This window comes from Dromiciops gliroides, chromosome 3 (genome assembly GCF_019393635.1).
Source record: "Dromiciops gliroides isolate mDroGli1 chromosome 3, mDroGli1.pri, whole genome shotgun sequence".
In the NCBI taxonomy this organism is placed as follows: Eukaryota; Metazoa; Chordata; class Mammalia; order Microbiotheria; family Microbiotheriidae; genus Dromiciops; species Dromiciops gliroides.
In genome coordinates this window covers 529065003-529085225 of record NC_057863.1, presented here as the reverse complement: position 1 = coordinate 529085225, position 20223 = coordinate 529065003, and the positions used below count along the sequence as shown (strand labels likewise).

Genomic DNA, 20223 nt, shown 5'->3' with positions numbered 1-20223 from the left:
CCCCCTCCCCCAAAAAAACCAACTCATAAAAGCAAAGATCAAAATTTTTTGTTTAATATTTTATAATCTTAATAGTATAAATTAGGAAATTTTCCCCCTCAAAGTAGCAGTGCCAACTGAAATGAAGATGAGAATGGTAACCAAAACCAATTTTGCTAATAAACATCAAAGCAATCAAACAAATAAATAAAGCCTTAAAGAAACTGTAGCAATATAGACAAAAACCATCTACTACAATCATGCTAGACTCATATGAGAGATGTAAAAATAGATTAGCACTGGCAAAATAATCATAATTAACCAAACAACAAAAGCCACATGATTATATCAGTAGATGCAGAAAAATCACTCGACAAAATATTGGACTCATGTTAAAAGCCTTAAAAAGTATGTTATGAAAATACCTTTTTAAATGTGATTAATATTACATGTGTGTGTACATTTGTGTATGTGTGTATATAAAAATCAGCATTATTTACAATGGAAAAAACATGTAAGTGTTCCTAGTAAGTACAGCAATACAACAAGGATCCCCCTCTGCCTACCACTACTTAATACAGTACTATAAACCACAACAATATGACATCAATTTGACAATGATCTGTTTTCAGTTTAACTTTGAAAAATATGATGCATTTATGATTTCAGCTATGCAAATCATGATGCATCCTGTGCAACTCTTGTCTTCTTTTAAGTCTGTTACAGGAGGTCCATACAACATAATGGTAACATTCCTTGTATTATCTTGACATGGCCAGGATACCAGAGCACATAGGTTTGTCAAATGGTTATCCCTTGCTCATCTGTCTTGACCATCTTTTTTTTTTTGAGGCAATTGGGGTTAAGTGACTTGCCCAGGGTCACACAGCTAGTAAGGGCCAAGTGTGAGACCGGATTTGAACTCAGGTCCTCCTGAATCCAGGGCCTCTGCTTTATCCAATGCACCACCTAGCTGCCCCTTGACCATCTTTTTTTGCTCTTTTTTTCTAAAAGTGAAATCTATGAAGTCTCTTTTGCAATTCCTTGTTTGTGCTATAGCTTGAACACATCCACTACAGACTTTTCCAGTTCCCAGAAATAAAACAAGAGAAGGAAATTAAAGAGTACACATAAGCAAAGAGGATGAAAAATGATTTCTTTTTGCAAATGATGTTAGTTTACTTTAAACAGCCCTATGAATATGCAAAGAAACAGTTAATAGCTTCAATAAAGTATGTCACAAAATTAATCTTCAAAAAACCCATTTCTATGCAATATAAACAAAACTCAAAAGGAAATGATAGAAAAATTCTACTAAAAATAACTATAAAATGTACAAAACGACTGGGAGTTAACCTCCCAAGACATACCCAAGGACTTACCAGTTTAACTACAAAACATTATTTTACAGATAGACAGGTTATGAGAAAAACCTGGTCCTGTGAGTATAGTGAATGCTCAGGTGAGTCAACTCTCTCAACCAAATAAGCCACATCTGATTGCTTACTACCTCAGGGAGTGGGATGGGGACAGAGGGAAAAAATTTGGAACTCAAAACTATAAATAAAATGTTTATTATTTTAAAAACTCTAAAAATCAATAAATGTTTTACAGTTAATGCCTAGTTAATCCTACTGTTAGAAGACAAATTGAAAATCCTTTGGGAGACAAGTCAGAATTAGGTGTTCCCAGGGGTGAGTCATAGAGATTATTATTAGAGAGAAGTCCCCAAAGTTGACCCTGATCCAGCTTTCATGGGTTAGTGAGTTTTTTTGTTTGTTTGTTTTGTGGAGCAATGAGGGTTAAGTGACTTGCCCAAGGTCACACAGCTAGTAAGTGGTTAGTGAGTTTTAACAGAGGTAGGAGGTTAATGTCCTTCTCCTTGAGTCCTCCAAAATTCCCCACATCTTCACAACTGCTTCTCCTCTCTATCCAACCTTTTTTTTTTTTTTAAGTGAGGCAGTTGGGGTTAAGTGACTTGCCCAGGGTCACACAGCTACTAAGTGTTAAGTGTCTGAGGCCGAATTTGAACTCAGGTACTCCTGACTCCAGGGCCGGTGCTCTATCCACTGCACCACCTAGCTGCCCCTCTATCCAACCTTTTTAACAAACTCCTATGGTTGGTATTTAAAGTCTTGGCTCCAGTCTTCCTTTCTAGAATTACTATACATGCTTTCCCTTCCTGGACTTTAATTTCCAGACAAGCTGGCCTACTTACTGAGCCTCTATATACTATCTTCATGCCTTTGTACAAACTTCCTCCCATCCATGGAATGCCCTTCTTTATCTCTGCTTCAGACTCTTTAGCTTCCTTCAAGGTTCAGCTCAAGTTTTATTTCTTAGAGGCAGCTAAGTGGCGCAACGGATAAAGGGCTGGGTCTGGAGTGGAAGAAACTCAAGTTCAAATGTGACCCTTGGCAAGTACTTAACCCTGTTGCCCTCAGTTTTATCAACTGCAAATAGGGATAATAGTAATAACTATCTCCCAAGGTTGTAGTGGAAATAAAATGAGATAATACTTGTAAAACACTTAGAACAGTGCCTGGCACATAGATGAAACTTAATAAATGCTTGTTTACTTCCGTTATGGGTACCATTCATTCACCATATGATTTTGTATATTTTGTACTTATTATTCTGTACCATACTGGTTCCCCCAGTAGTACATAAGCTCCTTGAAGGGAGGGACTATTTCATTTTTGTCAGCATGTCACTGAAGCCTAGCACAGTGTTTGGAACATGGTAGGCACAATGCTACACACTCACGAATGACACACTCACGACTCTCAAATAGCTGTCTCTGGCCCTGATCACTCTTCCAAGTTCCAGAGAAGCATGTCCAAATGCTTCTAGAACAGCACATAGATGACCCACAGTTGACCCAAACTGAACAAGTCCAAAATACATTTATTAAGCACTTAGTATGCAAGAGCCACTGGAGATACAAAGACAAAGAAGCAACAGTTCCTGCCTCAAGAAGCAAGTTAACATTCTACTGAGGGAATATAACAGGTATACAGACAAGCTAAATACAAGGTGATTAAAAGAGATCTGAGAGCATTAACGACTGAGGGGGCACGGAAACACTTCAGGTACAAAGTGCCGTGTGAATTAAGCCTTAAAGAGAAAGATTCTGACAGAGATGAGGAAGGAATTCATTCCAGGAATGGGGGGAGGAAGGCCAGGGTGGAGATGGAATGTTGAATTTAGAGGGCAAATAACAGTCTAATTTGGCTAAAATATACATCTCCTTTCACTTAAACTTACAAAGGGAAAAGAAAGCACCTGACTCTTCTTTATATTATTGCATTTCTTGTTATTGTATATTGCGTTGCTTAAATGGATACTTAATAAAAGCTTGTGAATTGAATTTTCCAGGGAAACAATGTTATAAATGGCAGTTAGGTTTTCAGGCCAACCTAAATGTGTACCAGAAGCACATATTGTACTAACGATACAATAAAGCCAAACCACCAATTAAACAATGCTTCTAGAGGAAGAAACATATTTAGAAAAGAGTTCTGATTCGGAATTCCAGAAAAGCATTTCCTCCTAGAGTGTTTAGACTGGGAACTCGGGTAGCTCCAACCAACAGGTGGAATGCAAGAAATAACACCAGGGGCTTTAGCAGGCCTTGATATGGGGTCAATTTGGGAGAAAGGAACTTAGGGGGGGTAAATTCAGTACAGGAACCTCCCATGAGACGTGATCCCAAAGTGGAGTCATGATTGTTGGTGACAAGAAGCAGTACAGATCTGATGCAGAACAAAGAACAGAGGAAACTTGAGCACCCAGGAGTAGCATTCTAAGTAACAAGCAATCACTAGCCCAGAGTTATGTACAGAGAGAAAAGCAAGTCCAGAAGCATCAGTGCCTCAGATCCCAGGAGCAGAGTGGGGTTTCAGTTCCAACTTTTAACCCTGTCATAAAACTGGAGAGGAATAACCAGGACAAGCATCCCAGAAAGGGAGTTTGCCATTCTATCACTCTGAACTAGTTCCCCAGCTGGCAACAGGGACCAAGTCCAGCAGCAGTCTACTGTTTTCAGACCCAAACCCAGGTCAGCAACTTGTACAGGAAGTGAAGTGACCAGATGTGATCTTGGATCAGACCTGACTTGTCCCTGAGATTCTGAAAAAACACAATACTCAACATCCCAAGAAATCAGCAATAAAACCAGTCAAGGCCTCTGGAGTCAAGACTCCAGAAGTGTCCAGAGCACAACCCTAATATCAGGTCTGAGGTCAAGAATGAACAAAGGTTAGAAGAATGAACAAACAACAAACAAAAGAATCCCATCATAAAAAGTTATTAGGGTGACAAGGATGCTCAAGAATGACTCCAAAACCTTTATAAGTAAAGCCTCAAAGAAAAACTCAGCTTCAGCACAAATAGAACTCTTAGAGAGAAATAGGAGTTTTAAAAGAGCTAAATGTTGTTAATCAATGAAATGAGAGCACTAGAGAAAAAAATGGAAAAGAAATGATAACCATGAATGAAAGAATTGGAAAGAGAATAAATAATTTGGCACAACAGATACAAAATCTTGCCCAAGCAACAAACTCCCTGAAAACTGGAATGAACCAAATGGAAACTAAGAAATAGTGAAACAAAGTTTAAAAAAATGGGAAAAAAAATAGAAGAAAATGTATTCATAACAAAAACTGACCTGGAAAACAAACTGAGGAGAAAAAATTTAAGAAAATTAATAACTCCAAAAGAGGAGGTTGGCTGAAAGAAGCTCCTAGTTGAAAGGAATTCTGGGGTTTTATAGCTCAAGTAGAGCTATAAATGTCTATCCTCTACTGCAACCCCAAAATAAAAGAAACTTTTGATGTCTCAACCTTAAACTGTGCTCTGAATAATCTTCCATATATTTAATTTTTATTCTAGTTTTAAATACATCTCTTTGCACATAGCTGTCTAAGGTAGCTAGGTAGTAACACAGGTCAAGAAGACCTGAGTTCAAATCTGTCCCTAGCCACTTACTAGCCATGTGACTAGGCAAGTTATTTAAGTGCTATAGGTTTCAGTTTTCTCAGCTTTAAGAATATGTATGCCTATCTCCCAGGGTTGTTGTGTGGATCAAATGAGATAATATTTGTAAAGCACTTAGCACAATGCTTAGTAAACAGCAAGCCCTATCTAAATGCTAGCTATTATTATGATTATTATCATTATTATTACTGCAGGGTCATCCAGTTTCAAACTCATCAACACCAGCTGCTAGACCTTGGCTTTGACTTCAAAAACCCCACAGCACCTGGTCTTTCCTTTCAATTCTAAGCCCAGTACCCCTGGCACTGATCTATGTTTGCTTACAACTATTCTGATTCCACCTTGGTTTCTAAAGGAAGGCTCCAGCCCCTCTTTTATCATGCATCATTATGGAAGTAAAGCTGCTTCCTACCCAAGTTCTATCCACCATGCCACCTACCTGCCTATAAAATAACTGGCAGAAAGTAAAAAGGCATAGTAGAAAATAGTGGACTTAACTTAGGCCTGGCTCTACCACTTACTAATCATTGGATCATGAGCAAACTTAAATGAAGATAATACCTAACACTACCAACCTCTAAAGAGTTAAGGAGAAAGTACTTTTTAAACCTTAAAGCCCTAGCTACTTTTCTCATCTGTAAAATAGGTAGATTGAACTAGATGGTGTCTCTCACCTCCTATGATATGAGATAAAAAGTGGTCTATTTAGAACTTACAGGCAAGGACCAATTAATTTTTCCATTTTGTATTCCCAGAATCTAGCAAAGACTAGGTACTTAATGATTCAAACCTTTGCAAGTCTCCTTGATTTTGTAATTCCAGGCAGGGGGGAAAAATGTGTGCTGGGAAATACATAAATTCAGCATAATTTTTAGTTCTATTATTACTCAAGATCTGTACATCATCTTTAAATCTAAAGTACTATTAATAAGCAGCTGTCTGCTCTTTGAACACTAAGTATTCATAAAATATTTTTATCAGCCTCAGGAAAAGGTAGAAAGATCACTCTGCATGTGATATACATAATATATAAAAATACAAACTTATTAAAACCAATCTTTTAAAAATGAATACAAAATATATGATAGTAGATAAGTCTCTGTAGCACCATGTTTTTAAAAAACTGTTAAATAACTATGTTATTATACTGAACTATATTCTAATAAAGCACAGATGTCTACAGGAAAAAAAATTCAAATAATGATGAACTTGCAAGGAAATTCTACCGCAATGCCTTCAGTGGCTTCCTATTGTATCAAAGACAAACATAAATAAAAAAACAACCATATTTTTGGCACTTAAAGTCCTTCACCAATTTGGCTTAACTTATCTTTCTACAATGATTTCATATTCCTCCCAGGAATTCTAGCCAAAGTGGCCTGGCCTGGCTTAATGATAGTCAGACATGATTCCTACTTCTGTCTCTGTATCAGTCCTTTTCTCTAAAATGTTATCCCTCCTCATCTTTGACTCTTAAGATGGCTAAAAGTTCAAGTGGTGCCTCCTAACAAAATCTTTCTCTTTGTACCCATACCAAATATAATACTTTATATTTATTAATCTATATGTATGTTGTTTCTATTCAATAAAATCTAAGTTCCTTGAGGATAGAAACTATTAATTTTTGTCTTTGTATCACAAACACAAGGTCAAATTCTTGGCACATACCAATTAATACATACTTGTTAACTTAATTCTATAAGTTTTTCTAATTATTGTTACTAATATTTTGTTCATGCAGTATGCTTGATATTATAAAAAAAATATGGACTACCTGAAATTACAAAGAAATGACCACATCACATGCAGGACAAAATAAGTGACACTAAAATGATACAACAAATTATATGATAGGGTCAAAATACCGTATCAAAAATAAGACAGTGGGTTTTAATGGACAGGGTACTTTTCTATAATGGTATGGTAGGTAGTGCTATGTATTTACTATGATGGAATTCTAGTGTGTGAATATGTCACTCTTTTTTATTTTATTTTATTTTTTTTGGCGAGGCAATGAGAGTTGTGACTTGCCCAGGGTCACACAGCTAGTAAGTGTCAAGTGTCTGAGGTCATATTTGAACTCAGGTCCTCCTGAATCCAGGGCCAGGGCTCTATCCACTGTGCCACCTAGCTGCCCCAATGTCGATCTTTTGAGGAGAGTTATTTTTTTGATGAGTATCCTTGAAAGCAAGGATTTTTAACCTGGAGTCTTCAGTGTTGTTTTCTTCAATATTCTGATACCTATATTTCAATATAATTGGCTTTCTTTGTAATCCTATATACTTAATTTTTATGCATTTTATAACATTCTGAGAAGGGATCTGTAAGCTTCACCACACTTCCAAAGGGCTCTGTGATACAATAAGAACTTCTGGAGAGGTAGCATGATTTCTAATAAAACAATGGAATTCTAATATAACATTCCACTATAACATTTCCAATATAATGTAACAATACCATGAAGACATTAAAAAAGTAGTTGATTTATTAACTGTACCTGCTAGCCTTTCTCCTGTACTGTATTCCTTTTCCTTACTCACTATGTGCCCACTGCCTTCAATGCCATCCTGTCTGTCCAAAATAATCCCAATTGGGGCCAACCTCCAAGATTCACAATTAATCCTTCCTCTAAAAAGCATCAATTAAAACTCTTTTTTACTCTACATATTAGGCAATCTAACTGAAGGATATATACTAATGTATGAGTGAAGGGGTATTAGCCCATCTAAAATAATTTTCTTTTTAAATAGAAATTACTAATCTAAATTTTTCTCAACTATCTTTAATGGGCAAAATGGTTGGAGAGAAGAGGTTCACCAGGCCACTCTCAAATTTCTCCTTCAGCAACTTCAGGTTCTTCAGGATAGGAAAATGAGGTAGGTAGAAAGAAATCTTCTACCAACTCCTCTTCCTTCTTGGGTCCAATTTTTTTAAAAGGAAGGAACTACTTCTTATCTGGTTTCAAGGAAGAAGAGAGGGAAGATGATATCAAGTAAAACTAGAGAGCTCTCTCCTTCCTGGAATTTGTGGATAAAAACTTTATTAGGGGCAGCTAGGTGGCGCAGTGGATAAAGCACCTGCCTTGGATTCAGGAGGACCTGAGTTCAAATCCAGCCTCAGTCACGTTACATTTATTAGCTGTGTGACCCTGGGCATGTCACTTAACCCTCATTGCCTGGCAAAACAAACAAACAAAACAAAAAACTTTATTAAAAATGCAAAAATGTTTTGTGTTTAGATATAGCTTTTTCTAGTTGTTAACATTTACAAAGTACTTAAGGATCTTAAGGTGCAGCTTGCAAGTGCATATATCATATTTGGTTCACAGGTATTAGCTTCAATCATGTCATTCCCTTGCACAAAATATTATGTCTTCCCACTGCCCAAAAGATAAAGTTCAAACTCTGAGCTTAGCCTGGCATTCAGGAATCTTTATAACCTGGCCTGACCTACCTTTCTAGCCTATCTACTCCAACTATTCCCTTATAATAGTTAATAACAGCTAGCATTTATATAGCACTGACTATGTACCAGACATCATCCTAAAGGCTTTACAATTATCTCATTGGATCCTCACAACAACTATACTAGATAGGAGCTATCATTAGTCTCATCTTATGGCTAATCAGTGTGTGGGGCCACATTTGAACTCAGGTCTTCCTGACTTCAGGCCTAGTAATCTATGTACTGTGCAACCTAGCTGCCCCAATGAGTGGAAAACCACAAAATTAGATCAGGACTACAGAAAAATGATTTGGTCAAAATACATTCTGACACAGAATATTGCAACAAAGAGCTATATATAACAAAAAGGTTTCTAAGTGTCAATAAAAGTGGTCTATTTCAGGGGGTTCTGATTCTGCTGTTAAACTTGTTTTTAAAAAATGTCTTGATAACTGTTAATATATATGGTTTCCTTTTTAATCTTTTTATAAATTTTATGCACTTAAAAATTATTATAAGAACGGATCCCTAGATTTCACCACACTACCAAAGGAGTCTATAACACAAAAAGGGTGAAGACCACCATCTATTTCAAATAAATGAAGAAGCATAATTTATTGTTGTTATTGCTGTTGTCATAGTTAAATTTCCATCCTTAAAAAGCAACCTTGCATAGGCCCTTGCATTTGTTGTGATGGAATTTTAGTGTGAGAGTATGTTGTTCTTTTGATGAGTTATCTTCAAGGATGCTCAGGAAAATGGAGATTATGACTACTTCAAAGGATACAGAGATTAGGTGTGCTAGTTTATTAACAATCTAGTTTGTGTGTGTGTGTGTGTGTGTGTGTGTGTGTGTGTGTGTGTGTGTGTGTGAGAGAGAGAGAATTGGGGTTAAGTGACTTGCCCAGGGTCACACAGCTAGTAAGTTTTAAGTGTCTGAGGCTGGATTTGAACTCAGGTCCTCCTGAATCCAGGGCTGGTGCTCTATCCACTGTGCCACCTAGCTGCCCCAACAATCTAAGTGACAAACAAAACAAAACCATGGAATCTTAAGAAAGAGATAAAGATCTGAGACATTATTTAGACCAATCTTCCACACAGAGACTTTCTATGACTTTCTTCACAAGCTGGCATTTAGCCAGAAAGAGTGACATGGAGGTTATCATCCCATTCACTCCATTTCATTTACACAGTTCAACAGTTCAAGTTTGCTTCCTTGTAACTTCCATCTTTTGGTTTTTGTTCTGCCAACTAGTGTACACAAATAATTTCTCTTCCACACAATCACAGAATCTGAGAGTTGGAAGGGATTTCAGGGGCCATCTAGCTCAACTCATACAAGAAAATAACCCTTATCATAATACAGCCAACAAATGAGAGAATACCTCCAAAGAGGGGGAAACCAATCACCTTTGCAGAAAGCTCATTTCACTTTTGGACAGCTGTAATTGTTAGCAAGCTTTTCCTGATAACAGAACCTAAACTGGTCTCTTTGCAATTTCCTTTCATTGCTCCATTCTTCCCTCTGAGGCCAAACAGAACAAATCCAATTCTTCCTCCACATAACGGCCCTTCAAATATCTGAAACCAGCTATTCATGTCCTCTCCTCCCTGAATCTTCTCTTTTCTAAGTTAACCATACAGTTTCTTCAAATGATTCTCATATGAAATGGACTCAAGGCCTTTCACTATCTTGATTGTATGGATGAGTTGCAATCTACATTGCTGGAAGGAATGCCCTTCAATGATCATGAATTTATTTAAGCACTTATATATTCTTATATTAAATGGCATCCAATACAAACTAAAACTAAAATGACTTTCTGGTCAACTATACTGTTGATTTATACATGAAACTATATTCATTTAATATACTTAAGTAATTTTAATATGAACTTGGGAAGCCAAATCTTCCCAATTCTTTATTTGGTGATTTTGGGGACTATAATAAAGGACTTTAAGTTTCTTGGGAGCAACGAAAGTCTTATTGATTCCTGAACCATAACAGTGCATAGTACATACAAGGTGTCTCCTTTTAATACCTTAGAATTACACCAAGACTTTTGATACACCTTGTATTTGGGATATTGACTACAGCTGTGATTTTACTACTATAGAATTCTTGGATGAGGAAATCTTCTCTACCAAAAAACTCAGCACCTTCTCTGCAACTTAAAGGCTCAGAAAGTTGCTTAGAGCATTGAGAGATTAAATGTAAAATTAATTTGGGGATTCTTTTTCGTTTTACTGTGTTCTATGGTTTTGTTTGTTTTTTTAAATAAATTTTGTTTTTAGATGTTCATTTTCTCCCTCTACTTGATCCTACTATCCAATTGAGAAAGCAAGGGAAAAAACAACAACAAACTACAACCCCGTTACAACCATGCACTATTAATCAAAACAAATTCCCAAATTGGCCATAATTTTTTTTTAGTCTCAATCTCTACTGAATCCATCACCTATCAGGATGTAGGTAGCACGTTTCAAATTCTCTGGAACTGTGGTTGATCACTGTGTGGATCAGAGTTCTTGTCTTCCAAAGTTGTGTGTCTTTACAATATTGCTATTAACGCACAAATTGTTCTCCTAGTTCTGCTCACTTCACTTTGCATCAATGCATATAAGTCTACCCATGTTTCTCTAAAACTATCCCTTTCAGCATTTTTCATAGCATGATGGTATTATATCATATGTATATACAATAACTTGTTCAGTCATTCCCAGATTGATGAAAATTCCCTCACTTTCCATTCTCTGCCACCACAAAAAAGAGTTGCTATAAATTGCTTTGCACATGTCCTTTTCCTCTTTTTAAATCAATATTACTAAATCAAAGGGTATGCATAGATGAATAGATTTTTCAGAGTTCCAAACTACTTTCTAGAAGCAAACCAAAAAATAATACTATTTTGAATAGATCTCTGAAGTTTCATTTATGTTTTCTCAGTCCTTTTGTTTTTTTTTTAGCAGGGCAATGAGGGTTAAGTGACTTGCCCAGGGTCACACAGCTAGTAAGGGTCAAGCGTCTGAGGTAATATTAGAACTCAGGTCCTCCTGAATCCAGGGCTGGTGCTTTATACACTGCACCACCTCGCTGCCCCTATGTTTTCTTAAACATGGTGTCCAGAATCTTTTTTTTTTTTTTAATGTGGTTCTTAAACCATCAGCAAACATTATATGTAATGCGGATAAGTAAGAGGCATTCTCAATAAGATCAGGGGTGAAACAGGGATGTCCATTATCACCTCTACTATTTAACATTGTACTAGAAATGTTAGCTTTAGCAATAAGAAAAGAAAAGGGAATTAAAGGAATTAGAATAGGCAAGGAGGAAACAAAACTTTCACTCTTTGCAGATGATTATGATGGTATACTTAAATAATCCTAAAGAATCAACTAAAAAACTACTTGAAACAATTAACAACTTTAGCAAAGTTTCAAGATATAAAATAAACCCACATAAATCATCAGAATTTCTATACATGACCAACAAAGGTCAGCAGCAAGAGATAGAAAGATAAATTCCATTTAAAGTAACTGTAGACATATAAAATACTTGGGAGTCTACCTGCCAAGACAAACCTAGAAACTCTATGAACACAATCACAAAAAACTTTTCACACAAATAAAATAAAATCTATATAATTGGAAAAATATCAATTGTTCATGGTTAGGCCAAGCTAATATAATAAAAATGACAATTCTATCTGAATTAGTTTACTTATTCAGTGCCATACCAATCAGACTACCTAAAAATTATTTTATAGAGTTAGAAAAAATAATAACAAAATTCATTTGGAAGAACAAAAAGTCAAGAATATCAAGGGAACTAATAAAAAAATGCACAGGAAGGTGAGCTAGCTGAACCATATCTGAAGCTATACTATAAAGCAACAGTCATCAAAACTATTTGGTACTGGCTAAGAAATAGAGGGGTGGATCAATGGAATAGGTTTGGCACAGGAGACACAATAGTAAATGACTATAGTAATCTACTGTTTGATAAACCCAAAGACTCCAGCTTCTGGGATAGGAACTCAGTATTTGACAAAAACTGCTGGGAAAACTGGAAGAGAGTACGGTAAAAACTAGGCATAGACCAACATCTTATGCCATATACCAAAATAAGGTCAAAATGGGTACGAGATTTAGACATAAAGGGTTATACCACAGATAAATTAGGAGAGGAAGGAGTAGTTTACCTCTCAGATCTATAGAGAGGAAAACAATTTATGTCAAAACAAGTGATAGAGAATATTATGAAATGAAAGATGGATGACTTTGATTACATTAAGTTAAAAAGTTTTGGGTTGTTTTTTTTGCATGGCAATGGGGGTTAAGTGACTTGCCTAGGGTCACACAGCTAGTAAGTGTCAAGTGTCTGAGGTCAGATTTGAACTCAGGTATTCCTGAATCGAGGGCCAGTGCTTTATCCACTGCGCCACCTAGCTGCCCCAAGCTAAAAAGGTTTTGTACAAACAGAACCAATGTAGCCAAAATTAGAAGGGAGGCAGAAAGCTGGGAAACAATTTTTACTGCCAGTATTTCTGATAAAGACCTCATCTCTAAAATATATAAGGAACTAAATCAAATTTATAAGAATGTAAATCATCCCCCAATTGAGAAATGTTCAAAGGAAACGAACAGGCAGTTTTCAGATGAAGAAATCAAAGCTATCTATTGCCATATGAAAAAATGCTCTAAATCACTATTAATTAGAGAAATACAAATTAAAACAACTCTGAGGTACCATCTGACACCTATCAGATTGGCTAAATATGACAAAATGTTGGAGAAGCTGTGGAAAAATTGGAACACTAATGCATTGTTGGTGGAGCTGTGAACTGATCCAACCATTCTGGAGAACAATTTGGAACTATGCCCAAAGGGGCATGGGACTGTTCATACCCTTTGACCCCGTGGTACCACTGCTAGATCTGTATCCCAAAGAGATCACAGAAGAGGGAAAAGGACCCACATGTACAAAAATATTTATAGCAGCTCCCTTTGTGGTGGCAAAGAACTGGAAATCAAGGGAATGCCCATCAATTGGGGAATGGCTAAACAAGTTGTGGTATATGAATTGTAGGGGCCAAATTTAATATGGGGAGAGTTAATTGGGTGGCTTGCTGTAATACTGGGGTTCAGAAAATAATGAAGTACCTCTAGGTCCAAAGTTTCCTCCCCTTTGAACTGCCTTTTAGTTATTTCTCCCATGCCAATAAGAAAGGAGCTTAACAGTCACTTTTCCACAAACAAATCAGGTTCCATTTAATGGCAATAAAATACACAGCAAAGGTGAAAGAAATTAAGCCAATGACAAGGGAATAGGGAAAAAGGAAAATGGATAATCTTCCTGGCTCTATCAAGGGCTGTCTCAAACTCAAACTTGATTTCAGCTCAGCTAATTCAAAGGGCAGGATTTAACTCATGACCAGGGGTCAGCTGTTCAGCCTGTAGTCTGCTCTGAATGCTCCTCCAAAGCCAGAGAGAGACCGAGTATGTGTCAGAGTCACTTCCTGTTGGGGTCCCCTTTTCTACCTTTTTCTCCCTGCCCCAAAGGGAGGTGGGGGGGAGTCCTTCAAGTAGTGTGGTTGAGACTGGTTCCCTGTTAATGACAGAGTCCACAGCCTCAGAGGACACTCCTTCTCAGGGTTGGCCAAGTTTAAACTAGGTGGTTAAAAATCTAAGTGGGTACTTAGTACTTTCTCATTCACACCCAATTCAAACACTACTAAGTCAATCAAGTTGGACCCCTGGGCAAATTCCATTATTTTACCACAGAATGTAATGGAATACTATTGTGCTGTAAGAAGCAATGAGCAGGAGGATTTCAGAGAAATCTGGAAGGACTTACATGAAGTGATGCTGACTGAGAGGAGCAGAACCAGGAGAACATTGTATACAGTAACAGTAACAGCAACATGGTGTGATGAACAGCTGTGATAGACTTGGCTCTTCTCAGCAGTGCAATGACCCAAAACAATTTCAAAGAACTCAGGATAGAAAATATTCTCAACATCCAGAAAAAAGAACTGTGGATTATGAATGCAGATTGAAACATACTATTTCTACTTTGGGGCTGGGTTTTCTTCCCTTCTTTTTTGAGGGTTTTCCCCTTGTGCTCTGATACTTCTTTAACAATATGTCTAATGCAGAAATATGTTTTTTTCTTTGTTTTTTTTTAGTGAGGCAATTGGGGTTAAGTGACTTGCCCAGGGTCACACAGCTAGTAAGTGTTAAGTGTCTGAGGCTGGATTTGAACTCAGGTACTCCTGACTCCAGGGCCGGTGTCATCTAGCTGCCCCAGAAATATGTTTAATGTGATTGTACATATTTAACCTATATCAAATTGCTTTCCGTCATGGGGAGAAGGGAGGGAAGCGAGAGTGGGAGGAAAATTTGGAACTAAAACTCCTATGAAAACAAATGTTGAAAACTATCCTTACATGTAACTGGAAAATAATAAAATACTTTTATTTTTTTTTAAAAATGTGGTTCCTAGAGAGCCCAATGATTCTTTTTTTTTTAGTGAGGCAATTGGGGTTAAGTGACTTGCCCAGGGTCACACAGCTAGTAAGTGTTAAGTGTCCGAGGCCGGATTTGAATTCAGGTACTCCTGACTCCAGGGCCGGTGCTTTATCCACTGGGCTACCTAGCTGCCCCGAGCCCAATGATTCTTTTTTTTTTTTTTGCAGGGCAATGGGGGTTAAGTGACTTGCCCAGGGTCACACAGCTAGTAAGTGTCAAGTGTCTGAGGCCAGATTTGAACTCAGGTACTCCTGAATCCAGGGCCGGTGCTTTATCCCACTGTGCCACCCCGAGCCCAATGATTCTTAAAATTATCTCTACTTGACTTGTTTTCCAGTTTGTTAGACCCAGTTGTTTTAGATAATAGATAGTAGCCTTTTTTCAATCTTCTGCATTTTTTCTAATATTACTTGCTGTCTCATTAAATCCCTGATTTGTGTGGTCTATTCTAAATTTTAGAGAATTCTGTACCACTTTCTGCTCTAGGCTATTTACACTTTTTCTAATTCTTTCTTCTAAAACTATATTTTGAATCTCTTGCTTCATTTCTTCTAGGTATTTATATAGTTCTTGTGAAAAAAATTTTTTTCTTTTGCATCTTTGATTACAGTTGTTATGGAGTTATTCTCTCCTTTTAGATTATTGGGTATTTCTGGATCTATTATAAATCTCTATAAATAGTTATGTATTCTTTTATTTACTCATCTCTTCAGTCTTAGTTTGTAAATTGGAGTTTTGTGCCTGAGTCAGTCTTTACCCCTTGCTATGCTTTTGGGTGGAATATTTAGCCTTGCTTGATCCTGACCTGGGTTTCTATGCCAACTGCCACTATATGGTGTTAGCACCAGCACTGTCCCTTTGAAGTTTGGAGTGCTGGACCTTCAAGGCCCACTTTAGCATCTCTTGCAGAGTACTAGGGATGTCAGAGTCCCAGGACCTAGGGTATTCCATTCTTAGTAAAGTCACACTTGGACTTGTAACTGCTGTTCCAGCAGCTTCCAAGGCCCACACTGCAGATTTCCAACTACCCTGGGGCTTTCTGAGGGTAGTGCTCTGCTTTCTCTGTCTCTGGATAGAGCCTCACTGGCTACAAGTATCATGTCAGTCTCTGGTTTCACTAGAATGGAATGATCTCAGGGGATATAGTACAGTAAGTGTTTCCAATGTAAGCATACCAAGAGAATCTATTATATGTTATTTTCAAGGGTAGAGAGTATCCATCTACCTTTTTTGTAGATTCAATACACAAAAGACATTCAGCACCAATTGAGAAGACCCTCTACTTTCTTACTTATTTTGCATACTGCTGCCATAATATTCCTATCCTTAGATCTAGTCAATTCATTGCTTTGCTCAAAAATCTTCAGTGGCTACCTATTTGTTACATACTTGGTAAAATGAAAACTCCTCTGCCTGTCACTCAAGGCTCGATCTTAAAAAATAATAACATTTATGTATCATTTTAAAGTTTGCAAAGTACTTTACATATATTATCTCATTCAATTCTCACAACAACCCTGGGAAGTAAAATATTACTATCATCCTCATCTTACAGATGAGAAATCTGAGGCCAAGAGTTAAAGTGGCTTAAGTGCTCTGGGTCACACTGCTAGGATGGATGCATCTGTGAAAACACCTCATATTACTGCCCTGGAGTCAAACTGGACAGTTCTCCGCCTACTGAATACATCCAATTAATGCTTACTAGCTTAGTGCCTTTGTACATGTGGTTCCCTATGTCAGAAATAGCTTCCCTTTCCATCCTTAACCTGTTGAATTTCTCCCCTCTTTTAAAGTCCAATTCAAATATTAATATTCTTTTATGCTTCCTTTGTTCCCCCCACACAGACCTCAGAGAAATTTGTTTTGCAATCCTCTAATGCACTCATCACCAGAGACAGTCATGTAGTTGCTAGAAGTCTACATAGTCAAGAAGAGCTAATTCCAAGTCTTTTCTTGGATATATATTAGCTGGTTGGTTAATCATGAGGAACTTCCTTAACTTTAGTGTACCAGGGGAAGTCTCTAAGATTATAAATTGCAATGAGTTATTGAACTGCATTCATTGAAGATTTACTAAAAAAAAACAACAACAAACCAAACCCCAAATTATTCAAAATGTAAAAATGTGCTTTATAGTTTTCAGTTTTTATGTCTTCTATCTCTCTAGATTCTAATAGGTCTCCAAGGTTTTAAGCTGGGAGTCATGGTCATAATTGTATAAATGTTAACTGTATTCCAACACAATTAGTTTCCCCTTGTAATCCTATGTATTTTATTTTATGCATTTAAAAACATTATTCGGAGAAAAGGCGAAAAGGGGTAAATAACACAAAAAAGATTAGGAGATACTGCTCTAAGGAGACTACTGAACATTTTAAGCTTGAAATTTCCTCGAGAACCTAGCACAGGGCTCAGCACACAGTTAAGTGTTTAATAAATGTCGAATAAATTATATGAATTTTGCACAAATCCCCTATTGATCACTTAATCTTCCTCTCCATTACAAAAAAAATAATAAAAATTAAAAACCCAACATATACACCAAAGTTAAAAGATAATCCTTAAGAAGTAAAGAGTTGAAAAGTAAAAAAGAATCTCAGCAGAGAAGCAGCTTGCAAACTTAAAAGAGCCTTAACTGACACCAAAAAAAGAAATCTGATAATACTAATCAGCATCCTTTAAAAAAATTGATTTTAGAATTCATGTTTGTGTGCAGTGCATCAGTTTAAATTGTTTGCATAACATGGAAAATGGTACTCAAACCATCACCCATACTCAAATCAGTCTTGACTTCAAACAGCAAAATGTTATGTTTAGGTAACTAAATGTGGACAAAGTTTATTTAACTGGTACTGTGATTTGATTTGAGAAAACTTACATGTGACGTGAGAAGTGACCATAATTGACCAGTTCAAAGGGAGAGCATGAAATTAGGAAAAACCTCAACCATTCATAACTAATCAGAAATACAGGGTAGTAAAACAGAAAAATCCCTAGAATCAAGTTAGCTCTAGCTACTCTTCAAACTGGCTATGACCTTGGGCAAGTCACTTAATTTCTTTATATAAGCCTGTTTGATCATTTGCAAAATGACAGTTGTATTGATGGGTCCCTTCCAGGTTTGAAACCTTTCGAATCCATAAAGGCAAAAAGTTTACAATGTGAATATCACACCTAACAAACCTACAACAGTTTGCTCTTGCACAAAATTACTTTCTTTAGAAAGAGATTTTTTAAAACCCTCTAATACCTTGCTACCGCGTTATAGCAAGAGCTCAAGCCCTTAAAGAAACTGAGAGCAGAGAATCTGAAATTTCTAGAGGAGGAAAAGAGGCAGAGATTGGGGTGAAGGGTCCTGCAAATTAATGGGGGGGAGGGGTCTACAAACGTCCGAGTTGGGGGGAGGGCAAGGGGGGGTGAGGTAAATGGGATCAGCATCCTGCAGCCTAGGCATTCCTCGGATTTTTCTCTTCTATGCCTTAGCCCTTGCGAGCTGGGACATAGGGGGGGGGAACCCCTAAAAAGGAACTGTACCCCACCATCCCGAAATCAGTGTCCCGTGAAGTGATCGCAAGGCTCCCCACGACACCCCCGGGCAACTGGTGGGGAGCGCGGGGGGGGGCGGGGAAACAGGGCCGCTCACTCCCCAGAGCCGGGGGAGGGTCTCCCCTCAGTCACCGCTGTCACTATGGGTCCAGTCGTCTGACCCTACACAGCATCCGCCCCCGGGGCCAGGCGTGCTCCTTCCCTGGCGCGAATCCTGTAGCACAGCCCGGAAAGGCGGAGAGGGATGGTAGGAGTGGGGTTCTTACCTTTAACAGATTAGACGTCGCCATGTTCCCTCAACTTATCCTCTCGCGGGACCGCGCGAGATTTTCAAGAGCTCGCCGGCTCAGCTGCGGCCTCTCCCGCCAGACCTCCCGGCCGGGCCCAGCGCCCGAGAGCCCAGCGCTGCCCAATGGGGGAAGGGAGGGTGGACTGGGCTCCCGGCGTTCTCAGTCCAGGCTCCGGGAACTGGCACGCTCGCCCTCCTCCCTTTTACATGCTCACGGGGGGCTCTCCCGCACGGGAAGAGCTCAGGCGAACCCAGGCGAAGCCTCAGAGACACCGTCTGCACAGCGAATTAAGAAGAGCCAGGGAGGAGGAAAAGGCGACGAGATCAGAGCCAGGACGAGCCTTCCTTAGCTCTTCGGCTCAGTCTGTCACGGTCGCACCCGCAACCAATCTGTGCAATTCAGAGCCCCGCGGCCGGGGTTCTGAGGCTGGGGCCGAGTCACGTGGCCCTGGAGCTGGGGAGGGCCCGGGCCTCGACGAGCCCCGGGTGAAGCTGGGAACCCGAGGAGGAGGAAGGGGCGGGGAGCCGCCGAGGTCAGCCGTCTCTTGGTCGTGACCTTAAAGGGGCAGAGGCCTCCTTGCGCCGCCTCTTCCCCGCCCCTCGAAAACATTAGGGGGAAAAAAAAATCTATGATTTGGGCGGAGGAAAACCGCAAAAGGTGAAAAATTATACCGAGATTTTAAGAATTCTCCCCATTTCTTACTTTTTGGCTTCTGCCTCTGGTGGAGAGAGATGCACCTTCTTGCTCCAGATCCCCCATCGATCAATCAACAAGTATTTATTAACAATAATAGTAATAACATTTATATGGAGGGGTTTTTTGGGTTTTTTTGCGGGGTAATGGGGGTTAAGTGACTTGCCCAGGGTCACACAGCTAGTAAGTGTCAAGTGTCTGAAGCCGAATTTGAACCCAGGTCCTCCTGAATCCAGGGCACGTGCTTTATCCACTGCACCACCTAGCTGCCCCCCTATATGGAGTTTTAAGAATGGCCAAGAACCTTACATATATTATCTCACTAAATCCCCACAACTACCTTGTGCTATTATTCGTATTTTGCAGGTGAGGAAGCTGAGGAAAGTTAAATGACTTGGCCAGGGTCACACAGACTTTTACTTTCTGAGATAGGATTTCAATTATTAAGCTCCTACTATGTGCCAGGCACTGGGGAACACAAGAATGAAATAGTCCTCAAGGAGCTTTGGTCAACCTCCTCTCTAACCTTCATTCCCTTCCCTCCAAGCTGCTCATAAACCTACCCATTCATTAAAAAAAAAAATCCTAATTAGACTCTAATCCACCCAGACTACTGACTTAATGTCCACTCTCTTTCACACCCAAACTCCTATAAAAGCTGCCCACGCTCTCTGCTTCCATTTCTGCCATTTGCTCTTCCCAAGACAAACAAATGGGGTGGGGAGAACAAGAAGAGTTG

The 20223-nt window shown here is 38.6% G+C and overlaps 1 protein-coding gene across 2 annotated transcripts in view; it reads right to left on the bottom strand.

The window, feature by feature from the left end:
• Positions 1 to 19294, bottom strand: part of CUL5 (cullin 5) — a 95169-nt gene extending 75875 nt beyond the window's left edge. The window contains exon 1 of one of the 2 annotated variants that reach the window (XM_043994708.1): positions 18768 to 19294. In XM_043994708.1, coding sequence (XP_043850643.1) covers positions 18768 to 18791 — 24 coding nt within the window. In that variant the 5' untranslated portion in view covers positions 18792 to 19294. The remainder of the gene's footprint in view (positions 1 to 18767) is intronic. The other variant, XM_043994709.1, reaches the window with a different exon arrangement.
• Positions 19295 to 20223: the final 929 nt, after the last annotated feature.